The sequence below is a fragment of the Fistularia commersonii genome, chromosome 3, assembly GCF_037954325.1.
Source record: "Fistularia commersonii isolate RoL2024-O1a breed Wild chromosome 3, RoL_Fcom_v1.0, whole genome shotgun sequence".
In the NCBI taxonomy this organism is placed as follows: Eukaryota; Metazoa; Chordata; class Actinopteri; order Syngnathiformes; family Fistulariidae; genus Fistularia; species Fistularia commersonii.
Genome location: NC_141286.1, coordinates 13,565,390 through 13,577,396, shown reverse-complemented (window position 1 = coordinate 13,577,396; position 12,007 = coordinate 13,565,390). Strand labels below are relative to the sequence as shown.

Below are 12,007 nucleotides of genomic sequence, written 5' to 3'. Positions count from 1 at the left end.
CAAATCAGATTTTTATATGTGAGAAGTTTGGATTTTTGGTTATGCACGTTGATGGAAAGCACTTTATAATAATATCTATTATCATTATAATTATTATGATTTGGATGATGATGATGGTGATGATTATTATTACTATTAAAACTTTAACTAACTTCAGTTCATAATTTAACATATTCTCAGTAAGTTATTTTCTAATGCAGGAAATATCTGAAACTAATCACCATCAGTGTCATTTATCAGAATACTGATTATAAAATTTAAATCAATTTAAATATTCATGTATTTATAATTACTTGCTGTTTTTCAGTTGATCTATTGCTTTTGGTCAAATAAATAAATACATCAACAAATAAAGTAAAAAAGAATATTCGTGTTACCGGGTTCCAACAGGTTGAATAGCCTCACAGTTGAAGAGTGAATTTACCTTTATCTGTACTATCGACAGCAAAAACTCTGCAGAAAGCGTTATGGATGCCAATTTTAGTTGTTTTTTTTTTTCTCAAATTAGACCCCTTTCCACCACTCAGAACACTGTGATAGATGCCAGGGTGAATTTCCTTCAGTTGCATTCTTGTAAAAATAAAATGACTGACTTCCACCGCTGAATTGTTCTCCTCCGCTTAACAGTAGCCATGAAACTTTACTCTTAAAACACCTCATTCTTTACGTTTTTGTGCTTAGTTGTAATTCAAACTTTAATACCAAACAGCACATTTTTTGAGTCTGGAGAAATTCTGCTGATGAGTAAAATGTTATTTCATCTTAATCATTGTTAAAATGTGATGGACTTTGCATGTATTTCATAGGAAATGTGCGGCGAAGGAAAGCACCCAATGACCGCACTTCTATGTGTTTCTGTTTTCAGTCAATGTTTTCTCTTCAGTTTCCCCCTGGAGAGTCTTTAGGTCTGAGAGCCTGTGTCTTTTACAGACTGCATCCTGAACCTTTTTTCTCTGACTGAACTGCTGTTTACAACGATAAGATTACTAACGTGTGGGAATCGAGTCACAAGTTCTTCCTGAGACATAAATTGTGTCTGATCCAGGCTTCAGAGTTAATTTTGGCTGAAATGAAAGGTTCTTAGCTGGTCCATGACAACTCTGCTATGTGAATACACACAGATTGCCAGCCGAAAAAGATAAATGCTTGAAACTCTCTCACTTCAAATTAAATAAGTGTCTAGTCAGTTGTTTTACTTTGGTGATTTTTGGGTAAATTTTACTCTTTTGAGTTGAACTGCTGGGTAATGGTGGATTGCATTCCGAAATATTACTAGACCCACTTTAGGATCTGGCTCGATCAGCATTCACCTCCTAATCCATCATCATGGACATTCAAATTAAGTCTTACCAGTTAAAATGTCTATATATATCGATAAACCGGTTGAAAATATTTAGATTGTGCACTGAATATGAGGGTGACAGTGGTTAGCACGCCTGCCTCGAAGCGAGAAGCCTTTTCTCCGACTGGGGCTGTTTGTTTGTTTACATGATCTCCAAGTTCCTGCTTGGGCTCTTTAAAGCAGGGGTGTCAAACTCAAGGCCTGTGGGCTGGATTAGGACCGTGAACAGGTTTCATCTGGCTCGCAAAGCTAAAAAATACCAGGTTTGAGCAGTGAATTGAACAATAGGTACATAACAGTAGTTCATGTCATGATTTTACCAATCCGGCCCACCTTAGAATAGATTTTCCCCCGTGTTGCCACTGAGCAAAAATTAGTTTGACACCCCTGCTTTAAAGAATCTCTTATTTCGTCCCACATTTCAAGATGATCAGTAGACAAATTGTCTGAAGCTGTAATGGAGAAAGGGAATGGCTGTGTGTGTGTGTGTGTGTGTGTGTGTGTGTGTGTGTGTGTGTGTGTGTGTGTATAGTCCTGTGATTGACAGGTGACAATCTGTCCAATGGCAGCTAAGATAAGCTCGCTCTGATGTCACTGTAACACTGTAACACTGATGTGGATTCCTGGGTTCTAGTCAAATGACTTCCCGCGATTCTTGGTTCATCCATGATGGATTTAATGCAGAGTATATTTTCCCATTATGCATCAATAGCCTATTTCGAATGCAAAATGAAAAAATGGAAAATATAGTGAGAATGTAATTGTATCTTTTTTCTTGACATTATCATGTAAGGAGAGCATGGTAGCATGTTGTCAGGCTGCCAACATGGATGGGTGACCGATGCCATTTTTCAAGATCAGGATCTGGAAGTGTACCCCTTGACTGTGTTGTGTAACATCACACACTGTGTTTCAACTGTCACGGTGGACAAACAAATTTGGGTGTATCCGAACATGAGGCCGTGGAAGACTAAAAGAGATCAAATGCTCCTGAGAAAAAGGAACAGTGCCTTCAGGTCTGGGGATCAGTGCAGGACTGCCAGAGCCAATCCGAGGCGAGGAATAAGTGAGGCCAAAATATGATATAACAGGAGAATCGAGTATCAGTTCAGCAGCAGTAACATACGGGAGGTGTGGCAAGGAGTCAAAAAATATCACACACTATGGGTCCAACAACCTCATGGTAAGCCCATGGCAACATCACACAGGCTGAAAAACTTATCCACTTCTTTGCCTGCTTTGAAGCGGTGCCACCAGCAGCCGAAAGGTTACACATGCAGACCCCTGGCAGCCAAATCCTCACAGTGCAGGTACATTAGGTAAGGCCAACATTGCGATCAGTGAAGCCCAGCAAAGCTGCCAGACCAGATGAAGTAACTGGTAAGGTTCTGAGAGCTGGCCGGTGTATTCGCCAGCATATTCAACCATTCCTTAGCCCAGTGCTCAGTTCCACGCTGCCTGAAGTCCTCCACCATCATTCCTCTACCAAAAAAGACCAACGTCAGCAGTCCAAGCAACTACAGGCCAGTGTCTCTTACACCCATTGTTATGAAGTGATTTGAGAAACTGATCATGAGTCACGTAACAATGAGCCTGCCACTCATATTTGACCCTCACATGTTCATGTACAAAAGAGATCCACTGAAGGCGCCCTTGCTTCAGCCCTTCATTCCACACTCACCAATCTGGAACATCAAGGTAACTACGCCAGGCTACTCTTCTTAGATTTCAGTTTTCACTTTTAATACCCTTGTACCAAGCAAACTGATCACCAAACTGCTCAATCTGGGGTTTTCACAATCCATCTGCACCCATGACTGCATGCCCCATCACTCTAACAATGCAATCAACAAATTTGCAGATGACACCACCATAGCAGGACTCGTCTCAGGAGGAGCTGAGACAGTTTACAGGGATGAGGTGGAAAATCTGTCAGCATGGTGTATCAGAAATAAGCTCATCCTCAATATCAGGTACCTGGGCACTCATATTAAGGAGGACATGACCTGGGAAACTAAAACCACAGCACTGCTGAAAAAGGTACACCAGAGGCTGCATTTCCTAGGGATACTTAGGAGGAACAACCGCACCAAGAAGTTGCTAATGTCCTTTTATCACTGCACTGTGGAGTCTGTCCTGAGCCGCAGAATCTCACTGTGGTTCACCAGTAGCAGAAAGGAAGGCATTGCAGAGGACCATAAACAGTGCCCAAAAAATGATCATCCTGTCCCATCACTTGAAGACATCTATAACACATGCTGCTTCAGGGGAGCCAATAGCATCCCCAGGGGCCCATCCCACCCCAGCAACCACCTACTACAACTGTTGTCCTCAAGGAAGTGGTTAAGGATAGTCAATGCAAAAACAAACAGATTGAAAAACAGTTTTTACCCCAGAGTGGTCATCGCACTAAATTCGGCATATCCTTGAACACCTTTTTTTTTCTCACTTTTTCACTTTTATGTTTTCTTTCTATATAAGTATCTATTTATTCTTTAAGAAGTTATCTTATACATTTTGTCTTATATTTTTTTTCGTTTCTATATCTCTAACCCAGAGATGCTGCTATTGTTTTACTGTTATGTCGTGTCCTGCCTTTCAAGGTTGGTTTGTGTCTGTTCTTGAATGCACTGAACCTGAGAGCCACTATCTCTAAATTTTGTTGCACTGTGCAGAACGACAATAAAAGTCTTGAATAATTGAATCATTGAATCCGGTCTTCAGCACTGTTCCCTCTAAGCTGCACATTTGCGCAATCGCGCACTGCTCCAGTGTTCTCTGCGCACAGCAAATCTATGCTGCGCACAAAATAAAATCCAAGCTGAACTGTAAGTAAAATAAATCAGTTTAATTTATTTACAGTTCAGCTTTGTTGTGCACAGAGAACACTGGAGCAGTGCGTGATTGCTCAAGCCCGCAGTTTAGAGGGAACAGTGGTCTTCAATGGACTGTTTCGGGGGAAGCTCTTATTAATAATATGCTCAGTCAGGTGCAGGTTCCTATCCTTCGATCCTCAGGATCTGGAACACTTGTCATTCATTGACTAGCAGGTTAATGTTTATTTGAGGACTATATTTGGTCTGTTGTCACATATCAGATGATGTTACGTCAGTCGGTCAATGAGTATCACTTATTTTTCACACATGTTCACCAGTAAAAATCTAGAAATTAAGTGGTGTGTGAGGGGTGTGTCGATGTGTGTTCTCCAAACAGGGAAGATGATCGTTCGAGTGTATCACCTTGTCGTCGGCCCTGTCCACCTCCTTGATGTAGGACACCAGGGAGTCCACCAGACCTGGCATTTCTCTCATTTTCTCCCTTGTCCTCTGATTCACTGAACTCAAGTTCCTATATACAAACACATATAAATATTTGTTATAGTTTAGGTGAAACACAAATTTTATTTAATAGCCTTCAGTACCTTGTCATCTTGCAAAGATACAGCGATCTTTAGAAACATCACCGACCAAACACAAATATGATTGGACAATGGGCTCCAGGCTTCAATAAAAAACGACTTAAGAGAAATGTTAGCAGCAAATATAGTTTGGGCTCCCGCCGGTCGTTTCGTGCAAGCAGGTTAGCTCCTCTGAATGTTGGCATTGAAACAAATCTATTTTTATCCACTCTCCTCAGCCCTCCAGGACCAATCATCCCGCCCATCCCAAGTATGTTGACTATGAAGAAAAGGGTAACACTGATTTGATCTAATCACAGAACAGATCTAAAACTAAAAATTTGCAATATGAACGGTAGCTGGAATATGGATAGGAAAAAAGCTAAAATGAGCTTAAATAAATTAAACTGAATTTCAATTTTAGCTCAGCAAAGTGGAGTCTGGAAGTGCTTCTTAGACACAGCTGTGACTCCAGCAGAGAAATGCAACAGATTATTAACCTGTGGTTTTAGAACTATTTGTCTTATTTAGGTGCATAAATCACATATTAGAATACATATTCTTTGAAACCATTGTTTTCAGGTTTTCATTTGGAATATCAACTATCACCTTTCATCAATTGAATTATCATTGTTTTAGAGTCTGACGGGGTATTTTACATTAACCTAAATGTAAAACACACCTGCCTGAATGCTAATATTTTTTTGTTTCATATACAACAAACAAGCTTGTGAGAATTACATTTTTAATATGAAGTGGTTTGTTTTGATCCATGATAAAGGTTCTTTAAGGGTTCATTATGGTGCCCTCAGGTGAACCCTGAAAGCATCACAAGGCCAAACTTTGTAAATGACATTGCAACCCCCCTCAACTAAATGCAGATATGACAGAGATTCTAGTCATGAGAGGACAGAGCAGACAGACAGTGGAGACTTGAATGTCTTTTCTGACCAAAACCACCAATAGGATTAATTCATTCATTCATTAACTTTTCTGCACATCCTGCAGTTAGGGTTGCAAGGGGCCTGCAGCCTATCCCAGTTGTCACTTGATGGGAGGTACAACCTTCTTGCTGTAGGCAGACGCACTAACCACTGCACTACCATCTTGCCCACATCAATGAATATGCTAATCGAAATGGTTTGAACCATAGTAGTGGAAACTAGACTGAGAGCAGAAGTCAGCATTTGTGAACAGCAGTATGGCTTCATGCCTAGGAAGAGTACTACAGATGCAGTATTTGCGTTGAGAATGCTAATAGAAAAGTACAGAGAAGGCCAGAGGGAGTTGCACTGCGTTTTTGTAGACCTAGAAAAAGCATATGACAGGGTGCCAAGAGAGGAGCTCTGGTATTGTATGAGGAAGTCTGGAGTGGCAGAGAAGTATGTTGGACTGGTGCAGGACATGTATGCTAGCTGTGAGACACTGGTACGGTGTGCTGTAGGGGTAACAGAGAAGTTCAAGGTGGAGGTGGGACTCCATCAGGGATCAGCACTGAGCCCCTTCTTGTTCGCAATGGTGATGGATAGGCTGACAGATGAGGTTAGACAGGAATCCCCATGGACCATGATGTTTGCGGATGACATTGTGATCTGTAGTGAGAGCAGACAACAGGTAGAGGAAAATCTAGAGAGGTGGAGGTATGCTCTGGAAAGGAGAGGAATGAAAGTTAGTCGCAGCAAGACAGAATATATGTGTGTGAATGAGAGGAACTCGGGTGGAGCGGTGAGGCTACAGGGAATGGAGATCAAGAAGCTGGAGGATTTCAGGTACTTAGGGTCAACAGTCCAGAGCAACGGAGAGTGCGGAAAAGAGGTGAAGAGACGGGTCCAAGCAGGTTGGAATGGGTGGAGAAAAGTGTCAGGGGTACTATGTGATAGAAGACTATCGGCCAGAATAAAAGGAAAGGTGTACAAGACAGTGGTGAGACCAGCGATGATGTATGGACTAGAAACTGTTACAATGACCAAAAGACAGCAGGCAGAACTAGAGGTTGCAGAGATGAAGATGTTGAGGTTCTCTTTGGGAGTGACCAGGACGGATAGGATCAGGAATGAATCTATCAGAGGGACGGCACGTGTTCGATGTTTTGGAGAGAAGGTCAGAGAAGCCAGACTGAGATGGTTCGGTCATGTACAGAGAAGAGATAGTGAATATATTGGTAGACGGATGCTGGAATTGGAGCTGCCAGGCAAGAGGTCTCGAGGAAGACCAAAGAGAAGATTTATGGACGTAGTGAGAGAGGATATGAAAGTAGCTGGTGTGAGAGAGGAAGATACAGAGAATAGGGTTAGATGGAGAAAGTTGACTCGCTGTGGCGACCCCTAACGGGAAAAGCCGAAAGAAGAAGAAGAAGAAGAAGAAGAAATGGTTTGAACCAGTTTGTATCATTTCTGGTTAGTTTTCCCTTTCTTTTTACAATCAATTTGGAATGTCATCTGCAGCTCCATTGCAAAGGGTTTGGTAACTCTCTGCAGACCAGAGAGCTTTGATACCAAGCTTTGATACCATCAAATTATGGCTATGAAGCAGGCTTATATATGCATCCGCCCACCCTTTTCATCACATCTATTTTCAATAATCAATGTAAATTTCCCAAACCCTTTGCAAAACTGAGCAAAAAATTGCTCCAAAAATGCAATGACATTCAGAAAAAAAGGACAGTAAAATGAAACATTCCAAGAAAAAGATTTTAGGTCTAGCAATTAAAAAAAATAATTCTTGTAGTAAAAAATAGGTTTTAACAGATTATTTAAAAGAATGCAGCAATCTTTTTCTCTTCAAGTTTCTGAGATAAATTATTAATAACAGTTGGAGGCCTGACAATGAGAGCTTGTCTTCATTGGGCTTTGGCCGCGACTGTGGAAAATCCAATACCTACTTCGTTTTTATTAGAGGATCTCAAACAAAAGGCTGGCAGGTAGTAGTAGACCAGAAGCTCTGAGCTCAGTGCCAAACTAAGCAGGTCCGTAAAAATTCAAAACAGTGAAAATTGAAAAACTCCATTGTTAGCTCAACAGGCAGTCGACAAATGTCGTTACAGCGTTCCGTATTGTTCTGAGGTCACATTTGTTTAATCAGGACATGTTTCCTCTGGACTGAGCAGCATGAGCTCTCAAGGCCTGTTGACTCTGTGTCAATGACTCCTTTAACTAATACGAATGTCTAGGATATTATATTTGGCCGTATGCTTGTGATGTGTTTTATAAATTCGGGGAATGGAAGGGCGTTGCATTCACTTGTCCTTCAGTGAAAGCAAATTACTTCATTAAAATCAATGTTTTACAGGAAAAATCAGCATAAACAGCCTTGCAAATGGTGCAATTTTCAACATCTAAGCAGAGTAGCAATTTTTATTTGATTCTCTTATAATACCTGGCCAACAATGCCTGTATGATCTTTGACTTGACGGCAGCACATTTTCCCAAATAAAAACGGCAGGTGTGTGAGTGACCTGTCCGTGTTCACTCGCACCATGGACCCAGAGGGAAAAAGCAGCAGTTACAACCTTCCACTCCTCTGTATCACTTCAGCAAACACATGCCAACAACCTTTTCCTGTCACTAAATGATATGTTTCACCCCCTATGCAATAGAAAAATACAAAACTGGCATAGCTACAAAAAAATGCCAATTGCCTTTTACAACTTTGATAACAACTGCTTTTTTTCGTAATTTCTTTGTAATTTTTACACACCTACTTACTTTTTCTGGTTGTTTATGGTTCTTAATGTTTTGATTGTGTTTTTTTTTTCTATCTAAAACCTTCTCCTGAGTTTTTACACAGTGATGTGCGCTCTAGGCAATAAGAAGGGACATGTTTGCACCTGAGGCAGCCGGTGGTGTTGTAGAAGATGTCTCTTTCAGCCAGGCTGAGCACGCTGCTGTTGCACAGAGGAATCAGCACATTCTCTGTCAGTTCTGACAAAGCTTCTCTGGACAGCTTCTCCTTCAGGTTGTCTTTTGACGACAGATTCCACAGGACACCTGAGGCCACAACAGAATCACCACTTCAGAGTCTGTGTAATTACAAAGTAAGAACATCTGGATGATGTGATTGTTGTATTAACAAGAAGTAAAGTTGGATGCTTGATGAAGATACCAAAGTTGTGGGGGAACCCTTGAGCAACGATGATATTTACCTTTTTAACAATCAAAATGTTGAAAATGATAGGAGACTTCTAAAAGTGAAGTGACAAGGATTTATGACAGAACTACATTTTAGTTATATGATAATTATTAATATGATCAATAAGTAATTGACACATCTGCGAATTAGTAATTACATTAGTATATACATTAGTCAGGTGACATTTTGAAATCCCTGTTGTACGTTTCACTGCTTGAAGAACAGATCTAAATGACTTAAAACAATAATTTTCCATGTGTATTTTCAGTATTTCATTTTTCAAAATCAGCTGATTATTTTATCTCCCTGTGATTCAAAATTGATACAACTACTAAGATAAGATAAGATAAGATAAGATAAGAACAACTTTATTAATCCCGAAAGAAATTGTTGTGCCAGAGTTACAGAAAAAATAACAGTAATAAATGATAAAAAGAAAAAGGCAGAATTAGAAATAACAATAAACTAAAAACTATAAAGTGTCTCAGTGAAACTATAAAGTGTCTTAGTAAACAAGTGATAAAACTGTAAGTGTCTTAGTAACAAGTGAGGTAAGGAGTGCACAATAGTATGATAAAAGGAAAAATTGTAGTGTAGCTGTTATGAAATGAAATATTGCACAGTTCTGAATATTGCACAGTGAAATGAAATATTGCACAGTTTTTGTTTTTTTTTTAGGTTAAAGATAGGTTTTTATGGTTGCATCATTGCTTCATCAATACTCCCACATCGGAGAATTTACATAAAAGTGATATCAAAAGTGATTTCAGGTCCTGAAGCAAAGTCCTACCAGTAATGTTCTTCCGGAGCTCGTCATCGGGTTCTCCGAGGATGCTGACAAGACGTGTCACCCCACCAGCCGCTATCAGTGCTGCCTTGTTGTCAGCGTTCTCATAGATGAGGTTGCGTGTTGCGCCAGTGGAGAAGCGCTGCACCTCTATGTTGTCACTGGAGAAGAGCTGAACTAGAGCAGGGATGCCATGCAGGACACGGACCTGACAGGAAAAGGCACATTGTAATTAAAGGTGATGATTTAGCTATTTCTATTCACTAGCACATGCTAACAAGTGCAATTACCTGATGTTTGGCATCATTACTATGGTAACACTGGTGTTGTATGTATGTGGCGCCAAGGATCTGAAAGGCGGTGTCTTGCTCAGACAGATATCTGATTGCTGTTGGAATGTCCAGACATTGCATTCTAAACACACACGAACACACACACACACAAACACACACACACACCCCCACACACAAAGGTTAGAGAAAGGTCAATCCTTTGTTTTCATGTGTAGAGTGTTTGTTTTGTTTGTGTACATTCTTTATGAAATAATATTTATAAATTGACTTGCATGTCAGAGCTGGATACAAGAAATACCCATTACTACAGATTAATGAAATTTGAGCTGCTTATCCATTAGGGGGACAAAACCCAGATGGTTGATGGACTAAGACAAACAATGCAATATGCAATTTAATCAGGGAAACAAACTGGTATTTCTTAGGAAATTCGTTTGAATCAATAGCTAATTTACATTCCTTCAGTATCTGACCTCTGCCTGTTTGTGTATATTGATTTTTATCTAACCAGAAAACAAAGTTATCTACTTCTGAGGAAGTAGAGAAAACTTAATGCGAATTGACAAATGAGCATCTTACCCCACATGCTGGTTGTTGCCGTGTATCCACACTCCGTCCAACACATCCATTCCCTTGCCAACGCTCCTCACGCTGCACAGCGATGGCACCCGCTGCAAAGTGTTGACATCTTGCAGGCACTGGGTCCTATAGCTGTCTGACACCCCTCTCCCAGAACCTCCCCAAAACTCTTGGCTGGTGTTCTGGTTTTGGGTGTGCTGATGGCGATTGGTGATGCGGCTAATCGTGCGGTGGGATGGGCCTTTGTAGGTGTATTGATGCGGCACCTCCTCCTGCCAGTGTGCTTGTCCATGGACCAGCGTCCCACTGAGACTGCGCCTCAGGGTGCCGGGGGGAGGGAGGGTGAGGCAGGGGCCAATGGTCTCATTTGGAAACTGCAGTTTCTGAGGAAGCCCCTCCTGCTGACACTGGTTGAAAGACTTGGACCGTTGGGCTTGGTTGTGCGTGTGGAAGGTCTGGTGGCTGTTCTGGACTATGCTGGATTTGGACTGCCGTGCCCCAGATCCGGTTTCGACAGCAGAGCGCGAAGAGAACCTGGCAGAGTGCAGTGCTGCTGGGGTTTGCTGGAAGAAGAGCATCATGGAGGTCAAAGAACAGAATAGAATACAGTCATTTGGCAGACACTTTTATCCAAAGCGACTTACAGTGGAGATGAAGGCGATTGAACCCAGGACCTCATGCATGGGAAGCATGTGGTCTACCACTGAGCTACATGTTCACAGATCACAGTATATATTTAATATCTGAATCCTATCTGAACCGCCTCTGGGAACATTTGCAGAATCTGTACTACATTTAGGGTTTTTACACAATGAAAAGAATGATAGGCGATAAAAACAAAAAAAAGTAAATAATAAGCTACGACCCCTTTTTGAGTTTCATCAGAAAGGGGCTGGTATGATTGAAAATTGGCTTGTGCAGTTCTCTTAGAGTTAACTCAAAGTTGTGAAATTAGTAATCAGAATCGTTGCCTGGTTACTTAAGATTAAAAACAAATTTTGTCATGAAAAATTAGATTTAAAAAATTGTTATGTAGACAGAAGATATTTCCAAGTAAAAGTGCTCAATATTAAGCAAGTGGATAATCTTGAATTATGATGCCATGATTTATGGATTTCTAGATTATGCTTTTTTCACATTTGATTTTTAGAGAAAGATCACTGTAAAGATCAAAGTGTGAGAGCTGAGATCATCTTGACTGTATCAGGTATTCATCCAGATGTGATGACCACACTCCTTCATTAGTCAGCGAACTTTGAATTTTTTTATCTTTTATCTTAAACGGAAACAGCTCCATTTGAGTATTTGTCTGCAGAACACATAACTCCATTAACACCCAATGTTTTTCTGTTATTGTCTATGAAACGGCAGGCCATATGATCCAACGCTACTCTGAGCCCCTTTCAACACACCCTCTCTCACTATGCATCAACCGCCTGATGAAATGTAAAACTACCCTTTGCATCACATATTGACACATT

General features: G+C 40.7%; 1 protein-coding gene across 2 annotated transcripts in view; it reads right to left on the bottom strand.

Annotated features, from left to right (window-relative positions):
• LOC147235584 (plakophilin-3-like) overlaps positions 1–12,007 on the bottom strand; it is a 48,061-nt gene that overhangs the window by 21,692 nt on the left and 14,362 nt on the right. For both annotated transcript variants that reach the window (XM_086143700.1, XM_086143699.1), the window contains exons 3-7: positions 10,527–11,089; positions 9,945–10,068; positions 9,658–9,862; positions 8,566–8,725; positions 4,582–4,690 (exon numbers count right to left, since the gene is read on the bottom strand). In XM_086143700.1, coding sequence (XP_085999826.1) covers positions 4,582–4,690; positions 8,566–8,725; positions 9,658–9,862; positions 9,945–10,068; positions 10,527–11,089 — 1,161 coding nt within the window. The remainder of the gene's footprint in view (positions 1–4,581; positions 4,691–8,565; positions 8,726–9,657; positions 9,863–9,944; positions 10,069–10,526; positions 11,090–12,007) is intronic.